This window comes from Candoia aspera, chromosome 2 (genome assembly GCF_035149785.1).
Source record: "Candoia aspera isolate rCanAsp1 chromosome 2, rCanAsp1.hap2, whole genome shotgun sequence".
Lineage (NCBI taxonomy): Eukaryota > Metazoa > Chordata > Lepidosauria > Squamata > Boidae > Candoia > Candoia aspera.
Window position 1 is genome coordinate 248,692,267 of NC_086154.1, and position 24,082 is coordinate 248,716,348.

At 40.4% G+C, this 24,082-nt stretch overlaps 1 protein-coding gene across 1 annotated transcript; it reads left to right on the top strand.

Annotated features, from left to right (window-relative positions):
* Nucleotides 1–1,180: 1,180 nt before the first annotated feature.
* SLC45A2 (solute carrier family 45 member 2) lies at nt 1,181–24,082 on the top strand (the record flags this gene model as incomplete). The annotated part of the gene is made up of 7 exons (XM_063295769.1): nt 1,181–1,616; nt 3,881–4,057; nt 14,092–14,414; nt 14,867–15,010; nt 16,751–16,874; nt 18,316–18,521; nt 23,839–24,082. Coding segments are annotated over 7 exons (1,641 nt in total), but the record flags the coding sequence as incomplete, so codon positions are not given.

The window sequence follows — 24,082 nt, forward strand, 5'->3', positions numbered from 1 at the left end:
AAGAATAATTGTCTACAAAAACTAAAGACAGTAAACCTGTTGGAAAAAAATATGCAGACAGTAGCTAACAATCAGCCTCCAAGCCTGCACTTCAATTCTGGGCAACCCTGGCTCTAATTTGAGCAGGCATTTTTTTCAAATACTGAGAGACATTCTCCCAAGCATTTGTGCACAGAGTTGCAGTCTTAATCTGCAAAGCATCTTGCGGCCCTTGTATTGATCCTCATAACCGTTATAGAGTAATTTGGTACTCAGTTGAGAAGCTGAGGTTTCAGGTGAGACACTGAGGTTCTATGATGGAGATTTGGCCCAAGTCCACGATAAATACTTGGTAGATCATTCAGATTCATGTCCAGTTCTAATCCAGCCTTGGATTTTGGTCTTCATATTTTAAATAAAGTTTCTACCCAGAGTTCTTGTTGCTTCTATGATTTATATACCACTTATTTTCAATTCCTTGTGATGGTTAAACAAGAATAAACCACGTAGGCTTGGAGTGTCATTGGTCCAAACAGATTTAATATAACTGTAAACTGAATGGAGCTTTCTCTTCCTCTCCATCCAGGGAAAGCATCTCAAACATTCATAGACCACTGCTACACAAGGAAGCAAAACCTGAGCATTAAAACAGGACTGTCTGCCCACTGGAAGACTAGTAGATCTCATGCTATGTCCCCCCCACCCCCCTTCCAGGAAAGTTGCTTGGCACTTTCTTTATTAAGTGAAATAGAGGAGTAGAAGAGATTTTTTCTTTTCCTGTTAATAGCATTGACAGATACATTAACATCCTGGCTGCTTATTGTGTAAGAAGAAATAGCCTATTAATCTAGTCTATGGCATAAAAATAAACATGCCTTCATAATGACTTTGAAACTTTACTATGTGAAGATTATAGACATGTGATACTCATTTTTTCCCCCTCTTTTCCCTTTCTTTCCCCATCTTGGACATAATCCTCCAATGATAAAGAGCTGGGAGCTTTCCAGCCGGGAGCTCTAATGGTGCTAATCTTCTTTTAGAGACCCAGGCGCATTTCCCCTTCCACTCCCCCTCTCTGTAACTTGTGATTCCAGAGCTATGGGAAATATGCACGCCCCTCTGGCTCTTTTCTTTGCTCCACCCTGACCTCAGATTTATGCCTGATGAAACAGCCTCCTAGATACCAGCCCAATGGCTCTAACCAAGCAGGAAAATAGCCAAGCTCTTGCAGTCTTGCAGTTCAGGCATTGCCGGAGTAGAACCCATCAGTAGAAAAAAAGAAACCATGTTGGAGTCCTTAGCTGAGGGAGATCCCTCTGAGCCAGTGGAGCCTTCCAAGAAGAGAACAGGACAGTTGGTCATGCACAGCATGATTATGTTTGGCCGGGAGTTCTGCTATGCTGTTGAAGCTGCCTTTGTCACTCCTGTGTTGCTCACTGTGGGACTCCCCAAAAGCCTTTATAGCTTTGTATGGCTCATCAGCCCCATCCTAGGTTTTCTGCTGCAGCCGGTGGTGGGTTCAGCCAGCGACCACTGCACTTCTGGGTGGGGCAAGCGAAGGCCTTTTATCTTGACCTTTGGCATTCTGATGCTCCTGGGGATGGCCTTGTACCTCAATGGAGATGCAGTCATCTCAGGTGAGTACAGAACTGTTGCTGAGCCAGGAAAGCCAAGCTGGGTGTGGAAGGGAGAGATTGGGGGATGTGAACATTCTTAAGTGGCTGCATATATTAGTTGGGTATCTGCAATAGATCAGTTGTCGGGGCTTAACAAAATAGACTTTGCAAATAAAAACAAGAAAGAAATCAAGTTCAATCTGAGGCCAGAAAGGGCCAGATTTAAATCTGAAACTAGCTTGGCAGGAATACTGTTAGCATTCTGAATGTATCTTTAATAGATGTGTAGATAAATGTGACTGACTCTTTGTCGCAAGAGCTTCCAGAACAAAGAAAAGGGGTTAAATCTAAAGGGTTGGGGTTAGGGTTCATCTCATTCCCATTGTTTAATTCAAGCCTCAAAGGTGGATTATACAGGTTGCTTAATAGGCTTGCTATTAGCAGGAAAAAAATTAACAACGTAACAGCCAGATTGTTTCATTACTTAAGGGCACAGAGCGTTGCAAGTTTGTTAAATAATACTTGCAACATCCTGGTAAACTAGATCAGTTTAGGAATTACAGTGGGGGAGGCAGGTACAATAGAAAGCCTATTGACTGTATTGTTGACCTGTAGTTCTCAATCTCTGATCGATGGGAATACTGTATCTTTGAGCTGTAGATGTAAAATAAGAGTATATTAATAATGGCTGAAATCTTTCAAGACTGCCCATTCTAGCATTTGGGCTCAGGATTTTGTGAGATTGGCCATTTAAAAACTTTTCAATTTTTTCTCTAGATTTTCCTTTAATTTGGCCCTACTGTAGTCAACATGGGAGATTCACTCTGTCATGGTACATGACTTACATGGTAGTCCCCAAAAAGAGTTTGATGGCAGTATATTGGTCTGCTTGAAGGAGAAGTGTGGGAACCAACACAATTGTTTTATATCATCAAGATTAGGAACACCCCCTTCAAAGTATGTCATTTTCAATTTTCAAATGATAATAACGATCTTGTGAAGTTCAGCATACGTTTAATATATTATGGTTGGTTGCAAAGTCAGCCAGATGTTTAGACTGGATTTGGCATTTTTGTCCACCTATCGAGTCCTTCCCAAGGACCTGGGATAGGCAGATGTTGTTTAATAATATATTAATATATTATTATTATTAAAGATATTCCTGCTTTGCTGTTTAAATGGGGAATTAAACTTGAAAAAACATTTGAAATAAAATGGAATTCCAACAATGAAGTGAAGTGGATTTCTAGTAACTAAAGTGATCTGATGTTTACTAGATCTATCCAAAAATCATAAGGTGTCTGGTACAACCTTTTCCGCCTAACATATTTTATTAAAGGACATAACCTTTTGCAAGCTGTCGCTTACAATACAAAAGCTTATGCCTTTTTATAGAATGTGTTGAAGTAATCTTTTTGATTTGTTTTGGCTTATCTCATAAATCAACTATCTTTTAACAAAGATAACCCAGAGATTAAGACTATAGCTTTCAAATTTCCCCGTAGAGCAAAAGTAGCTGTTTTTTCTTTGCCCAATTTTCTTTGGGCAGAATTTTTCCTCTGCTCTTCTTCTCCATCCAGATGTGCTGCTCCAAAGTGGGGAGGGAGCAGGATGTAAAAAACCAGGGAGGGACAGCACACCAGGGCATCAAAAGCTGCACCTGAGTGAGTCCTTGACTTTACTAGAGAAGACAAAGATGGAGTGTCCTAGCTGGACTTACACATGGATGTGCTATCCAATATTACAGAGAGTGATTTCTCCTGGTGTGCAAGTAAGTAATGGGCCAGTAAACAGAAGTTGAACTAATGGAATGACCATCCATCTGAGGCAATTTCAAGCAATTTCAGTGTCTCAAAACTATTTTGAAAAATGCCCCATATGATGTCCTGGTGTCCTCTCTGCCAGCTGAATTACATGCACTTAAAAGCATTTATGTGAGTCAGTTTGGTGTAGTGGTTAAGGCACCAGGCTAAAAACTGGAAGACCATGAGTTCTATCCTGCCTGAGGCACAAAGCCAGCTGGGTGACCTTGGGCCAGTCAGTCTCTCTCAGCCCTAAGAAGCAGACAATGGGAAACCACTTCTGAAAAACCTTGCCAAGAAAATTGCAGGGACTTGTCCAGGCAGTCTCTGAGAATCAGACACAATTGAACAGATTAAAAAAAAAAAGCATTTATACTGTATGTTGCAAAAGTACTTCCCCCATTGGGTCAACTGAACCTCAGCCAGTTGGGGAAAGTTGATATAAGAAATAACTATCAACACGCCAGATGTTTTCTCTGACAGTTCTGGTTGCTGATCGAGGCACTTGGAAGATGTGGGCTATAATTATTACCATGCTTGGAGTCGTGCTGTTTGATTTTGCTGCTGATTTTATTGATGGTCCCATTAAGGCATATTTATTTGACGTCTGCACTCATCAGGACAAGCAGAAGGGGCTCCATTTTCATGCACTTCTGACAGGTAAACCCAAGAAAATAGACACTCTTCTTTACTCCTCTGGAAATGCGGAAGTTGGTCACTGCTTTTTCCTTCCCATGTTAAGGTCCGGGATTGCGCTGGTCATCTGATATAGAGCATCACTTGCAAGCATTGTTTAGAAAAGTAATCTTGTGATCCCTGGAGCTGGTGGAAGCAAAAAAACAAACTCTTCCAAAATGAACACTGAATACCAATCTCACAATTCTTTCTATGTCTGAAATATCCTAGGGGTAGTGTTTTTTTGAGGTCTTTTAAGAATCATCTGGATGGCCTTCTCTCCCTTGGTTTACTATAACAGAAAATATTCAACACTGAAGGTTTTCCATTGGTTTTTAAAATTAAAGTTGTGGTCCTAGGGCAATAAACTTCACAGAACTCAGTAGGAGTCAAGGAGATGAGGACTGTGCTATGTATTTAAACCTCAGTAAAAGTAAAGTCTCCTGTAAACCAGGCTCAACTTATAATGACAAGAAACCATTGTTTTCTTGACAACAATATAGAAGTCGTTTGCTATAGCTTTCTTCTAGGATTTTCTTTTTACTTCCCTGTCCACTCTACAGCCCTAATATTTTTGAGTGGTCTCCCATCCAGTTTTGGATCTAATCTTTCTTAACTTTTGAGGTCAACCAAGTCTAGCTTGATGCTGCTAAGTCTTTCTTAGAAGTAGGAGTGTCCACAGGGAGTGGTCAAAAAGTCAAGATGGCAACTCCAACAATGTGATTGAAGCGCCATTTGTTTTTTTATGTGCATTGCTATTATTATCTCCAATACAACTTTTTAAACACACACACACTTGTATCAGTGTTTCCTAATCTGGTGTTCTTGAATTTTGGGAAGGCACGTTATTTGAGTCTGTTTTTAAAAGCATACCATTCAAATTCCTATTGTTACCACTCCTCAGACAAAAGAGTTATCAACTTGGGGTAACTTTTTTGCTGGTTTTGTTTAATTGATTTCCTTCTATTCTATTGACCCTAAAGCAACTCCAAAATAGCCCCCATAGAACAATACAATAGATTAGAATTGAGTTCTTTCTATCACATCTGTTATCTACAGACCTGGTTTGTACATCATGCTAAACTGCCTTTCATTTAATCATGTTTTTCTAATTTAAAAGTGGGTTTACAAATCATGCTAAGCCCTAAACCCATGGTTTACAAGCCACAGTGGCTGGATTCACACAATTTGCCAACAAACTACCTTGTAATTCAGTGCAAACGTGTGAACCTGGTCGAAGTGTGTCTATGAGTTTGTGTATCTTTTCCTTAAAATCCAACTCTTACTCAGACATCACCTTTCTTCCCACCTTACTCTCCGCTCAGCCAGCAACTGGACCGCCCATTGGTTGCCCTGCTACATTTAGTCCCTTCCCTTTAGGATCTCTGAACTATGTTTCTGAGATATAGTTGTGTCATATAAAGCATTTCTTTGTCCTCTTCTCTTCTGCAACCTAAACATACCTATGTCTTTTAACCGTTCCTAACAGGACTTGGTTTCCAGTCCTTTAACTGCCTTGGTAGCTCTTCTCTAGACTTGCTCCAGTTTAACAAAGTCCTTTTTAAATAGTGTGTCACTCTTTGGCCTTCTTTGTTTGGGGGCTCATCTATAACTATTTGCCCCAGCACAAGAACAGTCCACTCACTGTTTCTCAAGGACAAGAACGCATATCATCTTCAACGTGAAGGCCACTCCTGCCCATATTTTCTTGCTTTGCATCAAAAGTTGTTGTTTATTCGTTTAGTCGCTTCCGACTCTTCGTGACTTCATGGACCAGCCCACGCCAGAGCTTCCTGTTGGTTGTTAACACCCCCAGCTCCCCCAGGGACAAGTCCGTCACCTCTAGAATATCATCCATCCATCTTGTCCTTGGTCGGCCCCTCTTCCTTTTGCCTTCCACTCTCCCTAGCATCAGCATCTTCTCCAGGGTGTCCTGTCTTCTCATTATGTGGCCAAAGTATTTCAGTTTTGCCTTTAATATCATTCCCTCCAGTGAGCAGTCTGGCTTTATTTCCTGGAGGATGGACTGGTTTGATCTTCTTGCAGTCCAAGGCACTCTCAGAATTTTCCTCCAACACCACAGTTCAAAAGCATCGATCTTCCTTCGCTCAGCCTTCCTTATGGTCCAGCTCTCGCAGCCATATGTTACTACGGGGAACACCATTGCTTTAACTATGCGGACCTTTGTTGTCAGTGTGATGTCTCTGCTCTTAACTATTTTATCGAGATTGGTCATTGCTCTTCTCCCAAGGATTAAGCGTCTTCTGATTTCCTGACTGCAGTCAGCATCTGCAGTAATCTTTGCACCTAGGAATACAAAGTCTTTCACTGCTTCTACATTTTCTCCCTCTATTTGCCAGTTATCAATCAAGCTGGTTGCCATAATCTTGGTTTTTTTGAGGTTTAGCTGCAAATCAGCTTTTGCACTTTCTTCTTTCACCTTCATCATAAGGCTCCTCAGTTCCTCTTCACTTTCAACCATCAAAGTGGTATTATCTGCATATCTGAGATTGTTAATGTTTCTTCCAGAGATTTTAACTCCAGCCTTGGATTCCTCAAGCCCAGCTTGTCGCATGATGTGTTCTGCATACAAGTTGAATAGGTAGGGTGAGAGTATACAGCCCTGCCGTACTCCTTTCCCAATCTTAAACCAGTCCGTTGTTCCGTGGTCTGTTCTTACTGTTGCTACTTGGTCGTTATACAGATTCTTCAGGAGGCAGACAAGATGACTTGGTATCCCCATACCACTACGAACTTGCCACAATTTGTTATGGTCCACACAGTCAAAGGCTTTAGAATAGTCAAGAAAACAGAAATAGATGTTTTTCTGAAACTCCCTGGCTTTTTCCATTATCCAGCGGATATTGGCAATTTGGTCTCTAGTTCCTCTGCCTTTTCCAAACCCAGCTTGTACATCTGGCAATTCTCGCTCCATGAACTGCTGAAATCTACCTTGCAGGATCTTGAGCATTACCTTACTGGCATGTGAAATGAGTGCCACTGTTCGATAGTTTGAACATTCTTTAGTGTTTCCCTTTTTTGGTATGGGGATATAAGTTGATTTTTTCCAATCTGATGGCCATTCTTGTGTTTTCCAAATTTGCTGGCATATAGCATGCGTTACCTTGACAGCATCATCTTGCACGATTTTGTACAGTTCAGCTGGGATGCCGTCGTCTCCTGCTGCCTTGTTATTAGCAATGCTTCTTAAGGCCCATTCAACCTCACTCTTCAGGATGTCTGGCTCTAGCTCACTGACCACACCATCAAAGCTATCCCCGATATTGTTATCCTTCCTATACAGGTCTTCTGTATATTCTTGCCACCTTTTCTTGATCTCTTCTTCTTCTGTTAGGTCCTTGCCATCTTTGTTTTTGATGATACCCATTTTTGCCTGGAATTTACCTCCGATGTTTCTAATTTTCTGGAAGAGGTCTCTTGTCCTTCCTATTCTATTGTCTTCTTCCACTTCCGTGCATTGCTTGTTTAAAAATAATTCCTTATCTCTTCTGGCTAACCTCTGGAATTTTGCATTTAATTGGGCATATCTCCCCCTATCACTGTTGCCTTTTGCTTTCCTTCTTTCTTGGGCTACTTCTAGTGTCTCAGCAGACAGCCATTTTGCCTTCTTGGTTTTCTCTTTCTTTGGGATGTATTTTGTTGCCGCCTCCTGAACAATGCTGCCAACTTCTGTCCAGAGTTCTTCTTGGATCCTATCTACTAAGTCCAGTCCCTTAAATCTATTCTTCACCTCCACTGCATATTCCTTAGGAATATTAGTGAGCTCATATCTAGCTGATCTGTGGGTCTTCCCTAATCTCTTTAGTCTGATCCTAAATTGTGCAAGAAGAAGTTCATGATCTGAACTACAGTCAGCTCCAGGCCTTGTTTTTACCGACTGTATAGATGTCCGCCACCTTTGGCTGCAAAGGATGTAATCAATCTGATTTCGGTGTTGTCCATCTGGTGAAGTCCATGTATAAAGCCGTCTCTTAGGTTGTTGGAAGAGAGTGTTTGTTATGCAGAGTGAATTATCTTGGCAAAATTCTATCAGCCTATGTCCTGCTTCATTTTGTTCTCCCAGGCCATACTTACCTGTAATTCCAGGTGTCATTTGACTGCCCACCTTAGCATTCCAGTCTCCTGTGATGAAAATAACATCTCTTTTAGGCGTGTTGTCCAGTAGGTGCTGCAGATCCTCATAGAACTGCTCTACCTCAGCTTCTTCAGCATTTGTGGTTGGGGCGTATATTTGGATCACTGTGATGTTAGATGGCTTGCCCTGAATTCAAATTGAGATCATTCTGTCATTTTTGGGGTTGTATCCAAGCACTGCTTTAGCCACTTTACTATTAATTATGAAGGCTACTCCATTTCGTCTGTGGTCCTCTTTTCCACAGTAGTAGATCTGGTGGTCATTTGATGTGAAGTGGCCCATTCCAGTCCATTTCAGTTCACTGACGCCCAGAATGTCTATCTTTAATCTTGACATCTCACCAATAACCACATCCAATTTGCCCTGGCTCATAGATCTTACATTCCAGGTTCCAATGGCGTGTTGATCCTTAGAACATCGGATTTGCCGTTCACCACCAGCACCGTCGGCCGCTAGCCGTCCTTTCGGCTTTGAGCTAGCTGCATCATCACATCTGGGGCTAGTTGAGTTCATCCTCTGTTCCTCCCCAGTAGCATTTTGACCATCTTCCGACCTGGGGGTCTCATCTTCCGATGGTATACCGACATATCTCTGGTTGTACTGATCCATTTAGTTTTCACGGCAAGAATACTGGGGTGGGTTGCCATTACCTTCCCCAGGGATCGCATTTAGTCTGACCTCTCTGTCATGACCTTCCCGTCTTGGGTGGCCCTTCACGGTTTAGCTCATGGCATCATTGAGGTGCTCAAGCTCCAGCACCACAACAAGGTAATGATCCTTTGCTGAAGCATCAAAAGTAGTGCTTTCCAACTTCTGTTGGCCCAAGGGATATTATGTGGTCTGCCTGCTGCACTTCATTTCATTATAGTTGAAATGAGACAGAGCCATTATAGAGAGCCAGTTTGGTCTAGTGGTTAAGGTGCTGGGCTAAAAACCAGGAGACTGAGAGTTCTAGTCCCGCCTTAGGCCTGAAAGCCGGCTGGGTGACTTTGGGCCAGTCACTCTCTCTCAGCCCAACTCACCTCACAGGGTTGCTGTTGTGGGGAAAATAGGAGGAGGAAGGAGTATTAGGTATGTTCACCACCTTGAGTTATTTATAAAAATAATAAAAGTGGGATAGAAAATAAATGAATAAAAATAGGTAAACACCTTTTCTCCAATTGGCTATTGCCTGCGCACTGGGGTCACCTCTGGTCACGTGCTGCTGCCCTGTGTGGCCATTTCATCCTAGGCTGCCTGTCACCTTCTGAAGGGATTTGCCACAATGGACCATGAACCTCTGCTTTTTTTTTTCTGTGCTTAGTGGTGGACCTTTGCAATAACAAGCCTATGTTTGTTTCTTTTTTCCTTTGTTTCATTGGGATAAAAGGCTGGACTTGAAACAGATAGAGCAGTGGAACTTCTAGGTCACTGACTGGAAGAATGATAGAACTATGGTGACTTCTCTCACCAACTCTTCTAAAGGCAGATGGGCCAGACAGGAAGGTCTCAGGTACAAGAGGGAGCCAATAGAGGGAGGCTCCCACAAAAGTCCCATCAATGGAAACCACATGGCCTCAAAGACCCACAATTGGTACTTGCTTTTTTGGCCCAGGTTAGAGAAGTATTGCAGGAGAATCCACCAATTGGATGTCATGGTAAATGCTATTTCTCAGAACACCTGGCCAGTATCATTTCCAGAGTTAAACAAAGTCTGGACTGCAATCTCTTAAACCTCTTCATTTCCACCCACAAGAGACAAGTGGATTAAGGCTATCATGGGGAACAACCCTTTCTGAAATAGGCAGGGACTTTCTTCACATACATCTTGGCCTGGGCAGCTATTAGTGAATTCAGTGCTGGAAGCACTTCTCCAAGCATGGCCAAATGAACCATTAAAAGCCAGTTTGGTCTAGTGGTTAAGGCAATGGGCTAGAGACCAGGAGACTGTGAGTTCTAGTCCCGCCTTAGGCCTGAAAGCCAGCTGGGTCATCTTGGGCCAGTCGCTATCTCTCAGCCCAACTCACCTCACAGGGTTGTTGTGGGGAAAATAGGAGGAGGAAAGAGTATTAGGTATGTTCACCGCCTTGAGTTGTTTATAAAAATAATAAAAGGTGGGATAGAAAGTAAATTAAATAAATAAATAAAGAGTATTTTTTCATCCCCTCTCTGTCCTCTCCATTCTCAATGAGAGTCTTTCCCTCTTCCAACAGAGCAGATTGTGTGTTCTAAGATCAATCATTTCAGACTAACCCTGAGTGATGCTGACATAGATATAACCTTTTACATGTGATTGAACAATGATTCCCCACAGTACTGGGATTCTGGGAGATGTAGCTCGAGAACTTCTAGAAATCCATACATTTCCCTTTCATTGTCTTATGAGATGGAAAAGAACACTATATGGTCTGAAAAGATGCCAGATTCATCAGTCTGAAACAAAGAACAAATTAACCCATGTTGCTGCCCCAGGGGCCACCCAATACTCAAGAATGATTTCAAAATCACATTATATGAATTTGACCTTTCTGGCAAACTACAAAATGTTTGCTCGCTCAAACAAAAATGCAATGATAGCAAGTATATTTATGACTTCTGATGAAACAAGCTTGAATCATATGATGTTAATAATGATGGATTCATTCCCTGAATGGTGCTTGAATAATTACGAGCATATTGTAGTTCTTGTTTCCTAAAGCTGCCTGCCTATTGGGATGTAAGAATATATTTTCATTTTAGGCAAGGTTATTGAAATTCATTTTTCAATCCCAGAGAAAATGCTGTCATACCTACCTACTATCACTCCAGGTTTCAAACCAACCCACTACAGTATGACTCAGATTAGCAATATAAATCAAACTCTGTAATGCAATTGGCCAATTTACTTCCTTGGTACTGCAAGGGACATCAGTCCTGGGCCAATACCCATCAGTTAAGATTTCTGCCCAGATGGCAGTTTCCAGTCATGGCAGGGAATCAAAATGGATTGGGGGCTGAGCCACTGTAGTGTACTGCTTAGAATGCTGGACTAGGACTACAGAGTTGCAGGTTCAAAAATCCACCCTCAGCCATAAACTTGGTGCCAGTTGCTATCTGTTAGATTGCTTTTACGGTATATAAAGCATGAGAGGCAGTGTGGTGTAGTGGTTAAGGACTGGAGGTTTTGGCCCTGCCTTAGGCACAAAGCCAGCTGGGTGACCTTGAACCAGTCCCTCCCTCAGCCCTGGGAAGAAGGCAATGGCAAACCACTTCTGAAAAAACCTTGCCAAGAAAACTGCAGGGACTTACAATATGATTGATAGATAAATAAATAAATAAATAAATAAAACACTTAGTTGCACAGTAATTAAAAACCCTTTAAAAACTCTAAACACATACACCCACTTAACCCATGCAAGACATACGTTTGGTAATATTTTGGTCCTGGGACAATATTTATCTTCCTATGTCTTGGGCTAGGAAGTGTTGCAAAAATTTTATATTCCTATATGGAGTCCTTGGTGCTCTCTGAGCTGGGTTGTGTGCTTGTAGACATTTCATTACCCGACTAGATAACATCATCAGTGCGAGTGAGTGTGGGGTTTGCACTGCCATAATTAGCACTGATGATGTTCCCTAGTTGGGTAATGAAACGTCTGCAAGCGAACAGCCAAGCTCAGAGAGCACTAAGGACTTCACAGTTCAAACCTGAGCTACATATATTCTCTTCTATTGATATTCCTATATCTTTTCTCTATTGATGTTGTTACTTTTATGTCACTGTAGCTTTAAAAAGAAAAGCCTCTTGTTTCATTCACAGCCACCTTGGATTTTAGAAAAGGACAACCCTACCTCCATATTTTCCTCTTTGCTCCTCCACCCTTGAATTTCCCTCCCTGCTTTTCCATTGCTATTCGAATGCATCCTCAGCATTACTGGGATCTTTTCCCCTACCACTAAAGAGATTATGTTTCTCACCTGGAGCTCAACGAAGATTGAGGTTGATCTAATTACAAGTATATATTTTTTAAGTCTTCCTGCTCCCACTCAAGACGATTGTTAAGTGCCTAGATCTCAGTAAGTATTGTGAACGTTCCCTCCCTCATTGTTTTTATGATTTCTTCTCCTTTGTTTGGAATGTTACATTTTTTTTCTAATTTCCTTATCAGGTTCGCTTCTGAGCTGGGATCGAAGAAACAGGCAGTTGCATGAAATTAAGTTCTTTATTCTTCCCCCAAGAGCAAAAGCAACCACAGCAAGCTGTTAGGTGGGCGATCACTCAGGACCCCCTCCTCACAGCACATTATACACATTCCCTTCAACTCCTCCTTTAGAATACCACCCCTATCTGTTACCCATACTCCACCTTAGCATCATTCCATATTAGGAACTTCCTTCCTTCCCGCCATCTTAACATCGCTCCATATAAGGAACTTCCTTCCATCCTTGCTAGGGCCCCTTGACGGTTGTTAAACAACCCCTTTCCTCTGGAGAAGCTGTCCTTGGAAGGTACACCTTATCTTGTTTCTATGGGCACAGCTATCTACCAAGGCCTGTTAGAAAGGACGAGTAAGAACGCCATAATAAAAGTGCAAATGTTTCTAATATAGTAATACCAAATATAAAATATATTTGTATGCAAGTTTGATATATGTAAGATCTTCTATCAGTAAGGTCCTAATGATCGAAAACTTACCTATATACAAGACATGCATAAAAACCTGTATCCAGAAAGGGAGAGAGATGCCTGTGCTATGCTTCTCCCAGTTCCAGGATTTAAAATAAATTATCATTGCCCTTCACTCTATCTACAGATTTCCCAGAAGCCGACTGTACTTTCCCAGAATTTGAGTGTCAATACTGAGAAAAGCAACCCACCCCACCTTCACCAGACTATGGATTGCATTCACACATGGGCTCCCAAACAGTATCCCCAGTTGCTGGGTTGAACAGGAAGTCGTCGTTAATGCTCTTGCTGTGGGAATAAAGTTGGAGGAGGTTGTACAGCACCCGCCCTCTCTACCTTCTAGGCCAGTGTTTCTCAACCTTGGCAACTTTAAGATGTGTGGACTTCAACTCCCAGAATTCTCCAGCCAGCTGGGGAACTCCCAGAATTTCCAGAACTCCCAGAGTTCCCCTGGCTGGCTAGGGAATTCTGGAAGTTCTCACATATTAAAGTTGCCAAGGTTGAGAAACACTGGCCTAGATGAAAAGCAGAATATAAATTTAACAAACCAAATCTAGCTTCGCAGACATCTGTAAGCAGAAGTCTGTAGGCTTAGTTACAACACCCCTGTTTTAAAAAGCACCTACTAAGGGACTTAGCCTCTGCTTTAGACCTTGTTAGATCTGTGCTAAACAGGGTTGGCCGTATTTGGCTAAACGGAGAAATGGCCTGTCTCAGTAGATTTGGTTGTCTCTGGTTATAATGCTGCAAGGGCTTCGCTTGTCTGCGCCCACACTCGCCCCAGACTCACCCCACTGTGTCCTCCAGCTGTGCTGATCCCTAGTGACAGTGACATAAATGATAAGAGAGATTTCAGCTTACCTGCCCGCAAGACCTATAGAAACCTCACAAAATTTAGTTTTGCTAGATGCATGTTTTCATGTGTTGTTATTGCATATAATAAAAAAAATTATATGGAGAAAATCTATCTATGTGGTTGCTAACTTTCAACACAGACTTGTTGGCCGATTAACTATATCTATCTATCTATCATCTATCTATCTATCAAGCATATAATAAAGTTTGAATGCTAGATGATGAAATAGACAAGAAACAGCAATAAACTCCACACAAAAATTTGCTAAACGGACTTGGCTGTGGCAATAATCTGACATTTTAGCATTAAATAAACTTACACTGTCTAGGTTAATATGAATAGCATTTTTTTTTCTTTTTTAGGTCTTGGAGGAGCTCTTGGATACCTCACAGGGGCCATTGACTGGGGAACAACCATTTTGGGGAAATACTTGGGGTCAGAATTCCACGTGATCTTCTTCTTTGCTGCCCTTGTGCTCCTGCTGTGTCTTGCTGTGCATTTGTGCAGCATCCCGGAAACGTCTCTGGCCCACATCAGTGCAGAATCTAAAGTCCTGGTGAAAACCTCTAAGCCTGACCGATATGGTGCCATAGGGAGTGTCAAGAATGAACAGTGTAACACGGAATACAACGAAACACAGATTTCACCTCGGCAGCAGAAACTCACCATAAAAGCAGACATTCAGGTAACAGTCCTTCTTAAGTTTACAATTTATTTTATTTTAATTATTGAAATGGAGATCCTTCAGTCTCCCATCTCATGGAAAGTGTCCACCCCATTACATTAAATACATCAAAATGATACATTTTAATACATTAAAACAATAGAAAGCAACATTAAGGAAAGCATATTCATTAAAACTTTGGAGAAAGGAAGGGAGAAAGGAAGGAAGGAAGACAGGCCTAACATTTACACCAGAAATGGTGTAAATCTGGCTCTGAGTAATTGCTCCATAGTCACAACATACAACATTGGTCCTGCCCAAAATAGGTTGAACAGTGGCAGTTGGCTTGGCATTTGAAACCACGTATTTATTTTGTATATTTCAACAGACATAAAATAAGATAACATGGAGGATCTTTGACCATTGATTGTCCAGAAGTTTATGAGGCTTGTTCATTTTTTTTTCCCTTCCAGGTTCAGAGGCAGATAACCATTAAGACTCTCCTAAAAGCCCTTCTAAGCATGCCATCCCACTACCTCTACCTATGTTTGAGTCACCTGATAGGGTGGACAGCTTTCCTTTCCAACATGCTTTTCTTCACCGATTTTATGGGACAGGTAAAAAAATTCAAAGAATTGTGGAGCTAGAAGGCTCTTGATAGGCCACTAAGCCAACCTTGTGCTCAGTGCAGGAATCCAGCTGAAGTTTCTACAGCAGTGTTTCTTAACCTTGGCAACTTTAAGATGTGAGGACTTCAACTCCCAGAATTCCCCAGCCAGCAAGGGGAATTCTGGGAGTTGAAGTCCTCACATCTTAAAGTTGCCAAGGTTGAGAAATACCAATCTATAGTAGAACAAATGTCTCCCCAGCCTCCGTTTTCCTGAATGAATCATCCTAGGGACAGGCTGTGGGAGTTGAAGTCCTCACATCTTAAAGTTGCCAAGGTTGAGAAATACCAATCTATAGCAGAACAAATGTCTCCCCAGCCTCCATTTTCCTGAATGAATCATCCTAGGGACAGGCCATGGCTTTTCATTTACAGAAGATATTTCTGTCTTTGTTGGTAATACTCAGAATTATTCATTAACATCTCAAATAGTCCAATGAGAGATCCCAGAGAAATAGATGCCTTTGGGCTTTCTATATAGATCTGACTAGGTTGGGTAGGTGGAGATTTCATTTTGCATTCTATTTGAAAACCATTGCTTTTTTATCTTCCATAGTCTCCAAAATATGAAATGTCAGTATTTATAATGATGATTCCCTGGAGTTCCCAAGCACATTTAGTTCTGCTTAAATGTTTAGAATAAAGCTGAGAGATGGACTGAAAATGTACAATTTGCCCTATTCTCTGCTTTCCATCAGTAAAGATAACATCTCCTTTGAGTCAAGCTTGACTCCTGGTGACTTCATGGATACATTCATGTAATTTGCTTGGGGAAAATATGGAAGTAGTTTGCAATTATCTTCTTCTGGGATGTTTATTCAACTTTCTAGTCTGGCTTACAGCTCTGGAATTTTCTAGGGATCTCCATTCTAAGTAGGAACCAGTCAATGCTGTTTAGCTTGTTGTGATCAACCAAGGCAGGTTAGAGGCTGCCACCTAGCAGACAGTAGTTATCTACAAACAACTAAAACTATTAACTTCAAATGAACACAGACATGTTTTAATCCTATGCATATTTACTCAGAAGAATGTTGTGCTGATTTTAATGGAATGAATTCCACGTCTGCACAAGATTTCTCTCTTAGATTTTCTCTTGCAATGAGAAAATAGATATATAAATAAACTTATGATCTATCCTGAAAGCTAATCAGGCCGAGTCATTGTGGGCTTCTTCAGAGGAGTTCCAGTTTCCATAAACTCAGTTGACCACACTTCTTTTATTCAAAATGAGAAGTTCCCCAGTCAGCTATGAAACATTTATCTGGGAGTCAACAGTCCTGCTTCAGACAAATTTGCCAAGATTTGTTGTTGGTAGAGCAACCCATTTGGACTACTGAAAGGCCTTTTTGGAGAACATGGCAGCATTGTAACAAATGCCATCAACTCATGCAGGCAGTGACTCCATTTACTCCATTCTGATGTGCAGTCATGACATGCGCTCTGCACTGAGCAGCTAGTCACTTGGGGACTGGCCACATTGTAAGGCATCATAAGGCTAGTTGATGCCAGCAGTAAACTACTGTAGATATATTGTGCTGATATTTTCATCGCTGTGCATTGCAAATTGTCTGTCTTTTCTAGATCAGTATATCAAATCCTGGTCTTTGGCGTTTCTACTTTCTTTAGAAATGAGGTGTACAGGTTCCATGTCACAACCCCTTCTTACTCCTGTCTGTTTGATGCACTGCAGATTGTGTTTGATGGTGATCCTTATGCCCCTCATAACTCCACTGCTTATCTGACCTATGAAAGGGGTGTAGAGATTGGATGTTGGGGACTGTGCATCAATGCCATTTCTTCTTCAGTCTATTCCTGTGAGTACCATTAATAAACTTGATTCTTGCTCAAATTCATGAAGATAAGAGATAAATATACAGGGCTAAGTAGATACGGCTTTTGAACATTCAATGCATTTCACACTCATTAACTCAGGGATATATGTATGTGTGTATCTGGCAGATCTTTAGGTAAATCAGTATCTTTTTATCCCAGTTACAAGGATAAAGCAAGGCTCCAAATATGCTGGCTTGTCTGGTGAGTGCCCCAGTAAGAGTGCCCTGATCCTGCTGACAACCTCCTACCAGCCAGAATTTGATGCTTTGATGGACTGAGAAAAATAGCTGAATGTGATACCCACCTCCCTTTTCTTTGGCCAGAGAGCTGCCCACCACCAACATGATTGGCTAAGGGGCCATGTTTCCCTGGCTGGGCCTAGTTTTCCTGCTGACTGTCAATCCACTGTGGAGCAATAGCTGGATTCACTAGATAAGCCCCCCCCCACCCCCCAAAAACTACAGCAGCTACTTTTCTGCTGTAGGTAGCATTTGCGTTCTCTGTGGCAACCTCACCAAGAAGAACTTACACAGTGAGATATTGATAGCAAGATTATCTGGGCCTGGCTGCCAAAATGATTCCAAAGCTCTGGGAACAAAGCTCTTCCTTGCCTGCAGCTTGAAGCAGAACTTCAAAAACTAGATATGGGATTTCCGTGTACGCCTGGAAACATCTAACAGGGGTAGAAAAATCAGATGTGCCTTGCATCATTAAAACATTTTGAAGCTGAAACTTGTTCCTTTTTTCCATGCTGTTTTGCAATTTTTTTTGTTAAACAAAAATCCTCCTTTTTTGTGTATATTTCACCTTATAAACATTTTTGGGACATGTTTAATGTGTATGCTGCCCAGAATTTTTCAGCCTACTGTGATTAATAAATAAAAAATAAATAATTACATGCTGATGTGTGTATACATTCCTAGTTTCAGAAGCAGATTTTCCTTGTGGACCTTCAGGCTTTCTTTAGTTCTTACTATAGGTATAAATACAAAAAGGAAGGTTGAAACTGACTGAGGAAAGTTCAGTCTAGTCCAGTATACGGAGTACAGCAAAACTCCAAAGAAACCAAAGACTACAAGGAAATCTTCCCCAGAGGTGAAAGAAATAATCCGGTTCATTTTTAAATGGGACAACCTAGTTTGTACACCCTGAACGAAATAACGAAGTAATCTAAAATAGTGTTCCTCAACCTTGGCAACTAACCTGGGAATTCTGAGAGCTGAAGTCCACACATTTTAAAATTGCCAAGACTGAGAAACACCGATCTAAAACATTGTCCAATAAAATGATAAGAAAATCTCTTCTAAAAAAAGGAACTGTTATTAACAAAAAAGGGAACAACAGAAGCTTTTTATTAATATTCAGCAGAGATAAAAATGGCTGCCAGTTTAACTTCTTTTCCCAATCTTGTTCTTCCATCAGATTTGCAGAGAGCGCTTCTACCTTACCTAGGATTAAAAGGACTCTATTTTGTTGGTTACCTGCTTTTTGGACTAGGCACTGGATTTATTGGGCTCTTTCCCAAGGTTCATCCTACTCTGGCTTTGTGCTCCCTGTTTGGTGTCATGTCCAGTACATTGTACACTATACCATTCAACCTTGTTGCTAATTATCATGAGGAGGAATTGGTGAGTTGAAATGAAGGGCTGTTTTCTTATCATTGGCTGTGAAATCCTGCATACATATCATCTTTTAGTGGAGGAAGTGGGGAGTAACAATGAAGTAAAGATACCAGCTGACTGCTCTTGAATCCAGTTTTAGATATTGTTTAGAGTCCCAGGCCAGGAATCAATGAGGTTGGACTCTTGCCTGGCCCTGACCTTATTAGGAGGGCACCAATAATCCACTCTATTGTCTTTGCTTCCATTTTGCACATACTGTAGATAGTCTGATCAAATCAAGGTAGAGACACCTCTTGCAAAGCAATGCTGGTAAATGCCATTTCAAAAGGGGCTGCTTTGGATCTTAAATAATACATGGAGCTAAATATCAAACTGTCTCCAATTTCTTCCCCACATTTATGTAATACTGTAATGTGTTTGCACCTTGTTCTCAACTTCCATGTCATTATTGCAAGATAAGGCACAGAACAGGATGGAGCGTATCTTCAGATGGATGCTTAATTTCATTTACATTTCATTAACATTCTTGAATAAGATCTTCAGGTGTTTTGAAAGCAAGTCAGGATAAGTAGAGAATGCAACATGTTCATAGATTCTGGGACTGAACATGTTCTCAACCTCTCTGATGGGAGCACAATAAGGTGTGGATACCTCATTCTCACGAGACTGCAAGATTTCAAGGACACTGGTGTGGCTAAAATGGTTGAACCCAAATGCAATTGACTGCTTTTCTGATGCCATTGTGTCAAATATTGTTCTGGCCAAGAGTATGTTAACCATAGAGCTTGTAAGGGTGAGCAGTCTTTTGAGAGCCAGAGTTTCACTTTATTATTTTTTTTTATTAAACTTAGATTTTCAGGATAAACAGATAAAAACTAGCAAAGAATGATAATTAGAATAGAAAGTAAAATAGAGAAACAGAGTGGAGAAAGAAAAAAAGAATAAAGTCAAAAGTGCAAATATAGAAAAAAGAAAATACAGAAAAATAATGACTCCTAAATGTCTTTGCAACAGATTTAACTATTTATTTATTTATTCATTCATTCATTTTATTTTATTTTCTATCCCACCTTTATTTTTTTTATAAATAACTCAAGGCAGTGAACATACCTAATACTCCTTCCTCCTCCTATTTTCCCCACAACAGCAACCCTGAGAGGTGAGTTGGGCTGAGAGAGAGTGACTGGCCCAAGGTCGCCCGGCTGGCTTTCAGGCCTAAGGCGGGACTAGAACTCTCAGTCTCCTGGTTTCTAGCCCAGGACCTTAACCACTAAACCTAACTGGCTTATGTATACATTGACATAAACTCTTTCTCTAAGTTTACAACATAGCTTTCATTATTTCTATTGTCCATTATTATATCTAATCATCAGATCCATAAATCATGATTTCATTATTTTGTGTCTCACACAAAAAGTCCAAAAGGGGTTCCCAAGTAAAATGACTCCATGTCTTTTTTCTAATCAAAGCTGTCAGTTTTACCATCTCAGCCAATTCTATCAACTTTATCATCCATTCTTCCATTACTGATAGTATCAAATCTTTTCCACCTTTGGGCATATAAAAGCCTCACTGCTGTTACCATATATACCAGACCATACCATACCTGGTATGGTATTATCATTTTATTGCTTGAGCCAATGCAACAAAATTTCATTTTAATGTACACTTTGGTGTATAGTGAAATGACAATAAAATTTTATCTTTCTATCTTATATATAAGAACGAAGTCCCAATCAAGTTCTAACTGTTAATCCATTAATCCTAAAAGAAAAGTCTCTGGTTTTGATTGTATTTTAATCTTCAAGATCTTAGTTTCACTTAATTTTTAAATTCTTAATCTTATTCATTAGATTTATATCTTGCCTTTTCTTCAGCATCTCAAAAAGAAGTATACAGGTAGCTTTGCTTAACAACCATTCATTTAGTGATGGTCCAGACTTACAACAGTACTGAAAAAAAACTACTTGCAACCAGTCCTCACACTTACGACCATCACAGCATCTCTGCAGTCATATGATCACAATTTGGGCACTTGACAACCGGTTCGCATTTATGACCATCGCAGCATCCTGTGGTCACGTGATCATCATTTTTGATCTTCTCACGTGGATTCTGGCAAGCAAAATCAATGGGGAACCACATTATTTGCTTAATGACCATGTGGATTACTTAGTGCCCATGGTGATTCGCTTAATGACTGCCACAAAAAAGGTCATAAAATCGGGTCAGATTTGCTTAGCAACCAAAATTCCAGCCCCAATTGTGGTCGTTAAGCGAGGATTACCTGTATAGCAGTCCTTCCTCTCATTTTTTTCTCATAAGAACAATCCTTTGGGTTGAGATGGACTGAGAAATAGTGCCTGCCCCAAAGTCATCCAGTGAGGTTCTATGCCTCAGAGTGAACTTGGCTATTGTGGGTATGTTGAATATACAAACTGGACATGATCAGAACCAATATTGTGTGTGTGTGTGTTTAGGTTTTGGAGGGATAGAGTAGAGATTCTCTCTTTTTTAAATATGCTAAGCCTATTTTAACAAATTCATTTCTATTTTAAATTGTCTCGCATCTCAACATGGCAATCAGAGAAATTTTATCTATTTTAAATAGGAGCTGTAACTTACTTGAAAGACTTCAGTCAAGTGCCACAGATATTAAATAATCCAGGGGGAAAATTGCAGAGTTATTTGTGAACTTTGATATCTGCCCATTTGATTGCTTGGTTTTTCCCCAGGTAAAAATAAGAATTTAAAACATCCATTTTAAGGAGGTTCTGAGAAACAAAAAACAATTCTGTAGATTAATAACCGTCTGATTTTATAAGCTTTTGGTTATGGTCCTGTGCACATTCGCTGGAAATCTCTCACTGATTTTGAGTGAACTTTACTCAGCAATGGATAAAACTGTAACAGCTCCATTCCTTGCATCTTTGCTCAGAATTCCCCCTGCATTCAGTGGGTCTGAGCTCCAAGGAAAAATTGTAAGGTGCAATTTCTGTTTAAAATTAATCTCAGGGATGGTTCTGGCTTGAAGAAACATGTTGACAGGATGGGATTTGACAAAAAAGAAGGGAACACACTTAACCTGAAAAAAAGCAAGGTAGCAACAAGGTCAAGTAACAGTGTAATGGGCTGCAAATTATACTATACAATATTGTTTACTAGTATTGGATGTAGAATTATAAAAACATACATAAAGTACAATAGTAACAATAAAAAACAATTGAAAAAGGCCCCAAACAGCCAATATAAAATTTGATTCCATATCATCTGTTGAGTAATAGATACATCCAAAGATCTGGAGAAATGTTATTGCAGGAGAAATGTTCATGCCCCCATTGGCTTAGATCAGCCTTTCTCAACCTTTTGACCCTGGAGGAAACCCTGAAATATTTTTCAGGCCTCAAGGAACCCCTGCACTTTCAGGCTCAAATATAGGCCGGACGTTACAAAATTATTCTATTTGTTTCACGTGGAGGCCTGTAGATATGCATTAACAGTGTTTCTAAACAAAAATAGAGAATGAAACTTACCTCTTTGATGTGAAATTGCCCAAATTTGAAATAATCTTTTAAATAAATTGTGATCTCCCTAGTGATCTCTCGTAGAACCCTAGGGTGCCATGGAACCCTGGCTGAGAAACCCTGGTTTAGTGCTCCATTATTTGTTAATGAGGCAATATACATTTTCTTATGGAAAAAAATGCAAAGTATAACTAACTTTTCATTTCCCAGGTTTTTTGTATGTGAAAAAAAAAAGTTTTTATAAAAACTAAGTTACTTCAAAATGTCAGTACATAATAATTAAATATGGTATGACATTTAGGGCATGATTGTACAAAACCACATTCATGAAACTGTAAAAACCAAAAGACATTTTGAAAACCTTTCCAACAATTCTTTGAGACACTTTCTTAAAAGATTTACATGAGAAAGTCTTACTTCAAGTGCTCTTCCTAAGCTATTCCCAAAAGAAAAAATCAAAAGGAAAACAGATCTTTTCATCCCAAAATATTTCAACCTTGTCTCTAATATTTATTTATTTATTTATTTATTAATCAAATTTAGCCACCGCCCAGCTCCCCCAAAAGAGGGACTCTGGGCGGTTTACAATAAAATCAAGCACGAAATATAAACATTAAAATCTCATAAAAACAGTTATTATAAAATACAGTAAATAAATAGAATCCAAGAAAGGTATAAAATCCAGGCTGGTGGGAGGGACTTTAGGGTGCGAGCCACCCCCAAGAATGGTTATTCACTTTCCTGCCCCAGGCGAGACGGCAGAACCAGGTCTTCAGGGCCTGGTTTTATATGCTTTTAGATGAAGTTGTATATGATATCCAATCAAGAAAACTCAGCACTTTTAAACAATGGGGTTATTAATGTTATCAAAATTGTCTGTATTTTCAGCATTGTAAAACAATCTAATCTAGGTTTTTAAAAAACAAATTACTTAATTTTACATCAAGACAATTTTTCTTTCCATGATCTCTAATATCAGCATCCTCACGAAATTCCTAAACAGAATAGAATCATTGTAATGGTATGTGGGAATGACCTTGGGAGATGGGAGGAAGAGCTGAAGACCTGGCAATGGTCAGATAAGAGGCAGCTGAGCCCACAGTAGGAATGGGGTGTGGCAAGCATCTCAGAAGGGACCCTCCCTAGTTTCTTGGACTGTAAAGGCAAGGGTGGGGGAGATGTACTTTCAGACTTGGATGATTCTGTTAATCTAACCTTGCAATAAAGTTAGAGCTAGGACTTCTGGGTGTGCTTCTTGTCTGGACTGCCAATCATAGACTTGGAAAGAACGCCAGAGGTAATCTATTGCAACCCTTGACTTAGGGCAGAATAAGTTATTTTTCTTCTGCTGGGCAAAACAGTTTGCTTCTGCTTGTCACATAGGTTAACAAAACTAAGGTAAGAGTTCTTACAGTATGTGAAAAACATAGTGTGAATAGGGGAGAGATGGGCAGTGAATAAATTTATAAATAAATAAATAAATAAATAAATAAATAAAATAGTGTGAATCAAGTGCATCTGTTAATACCTGAACATTTTTCCTTAATGAGAGTGAACCACTATCATATTTTCCATACGCTCTTTCTTTTTCTTTATTTTATATTTCTACTCCATCTTTCTACGTATCCGTTACTGGAATTTATGCAATATTTGGCTCCTTGATCTTGCCCAGCTGTCTTAACACTGGTGTGCTTTGGCTGTGTGACACCAGTGAATAGATAATGATTCACTCAGCACAGGATACTCTGAATCATGGTTTGGCTTCATTTGGCTTCATGTCTTTCTCTGTTTGCTTTCAGGGCCAGGACAATGACAAAGCGGCAGACCCCAGCCGAGGAAAGGGCATCGACTGTGCTGCTCTGACCTGCATGGTCCAACTGGCCCAAATCATTGTTGGGGTGGGCATGGGTCTCCTGGTCAGTGCTGCGGGCAGTGTGGTGGTGGTGGTGGTCTCTGCCTCTGCTATCGCCCTGCTGGGCTGTTGCTTTGTAGCCTTGTTTGTTCGGTACATCGACGAAGGCAAGAAATAGTTGATTTGTGGGA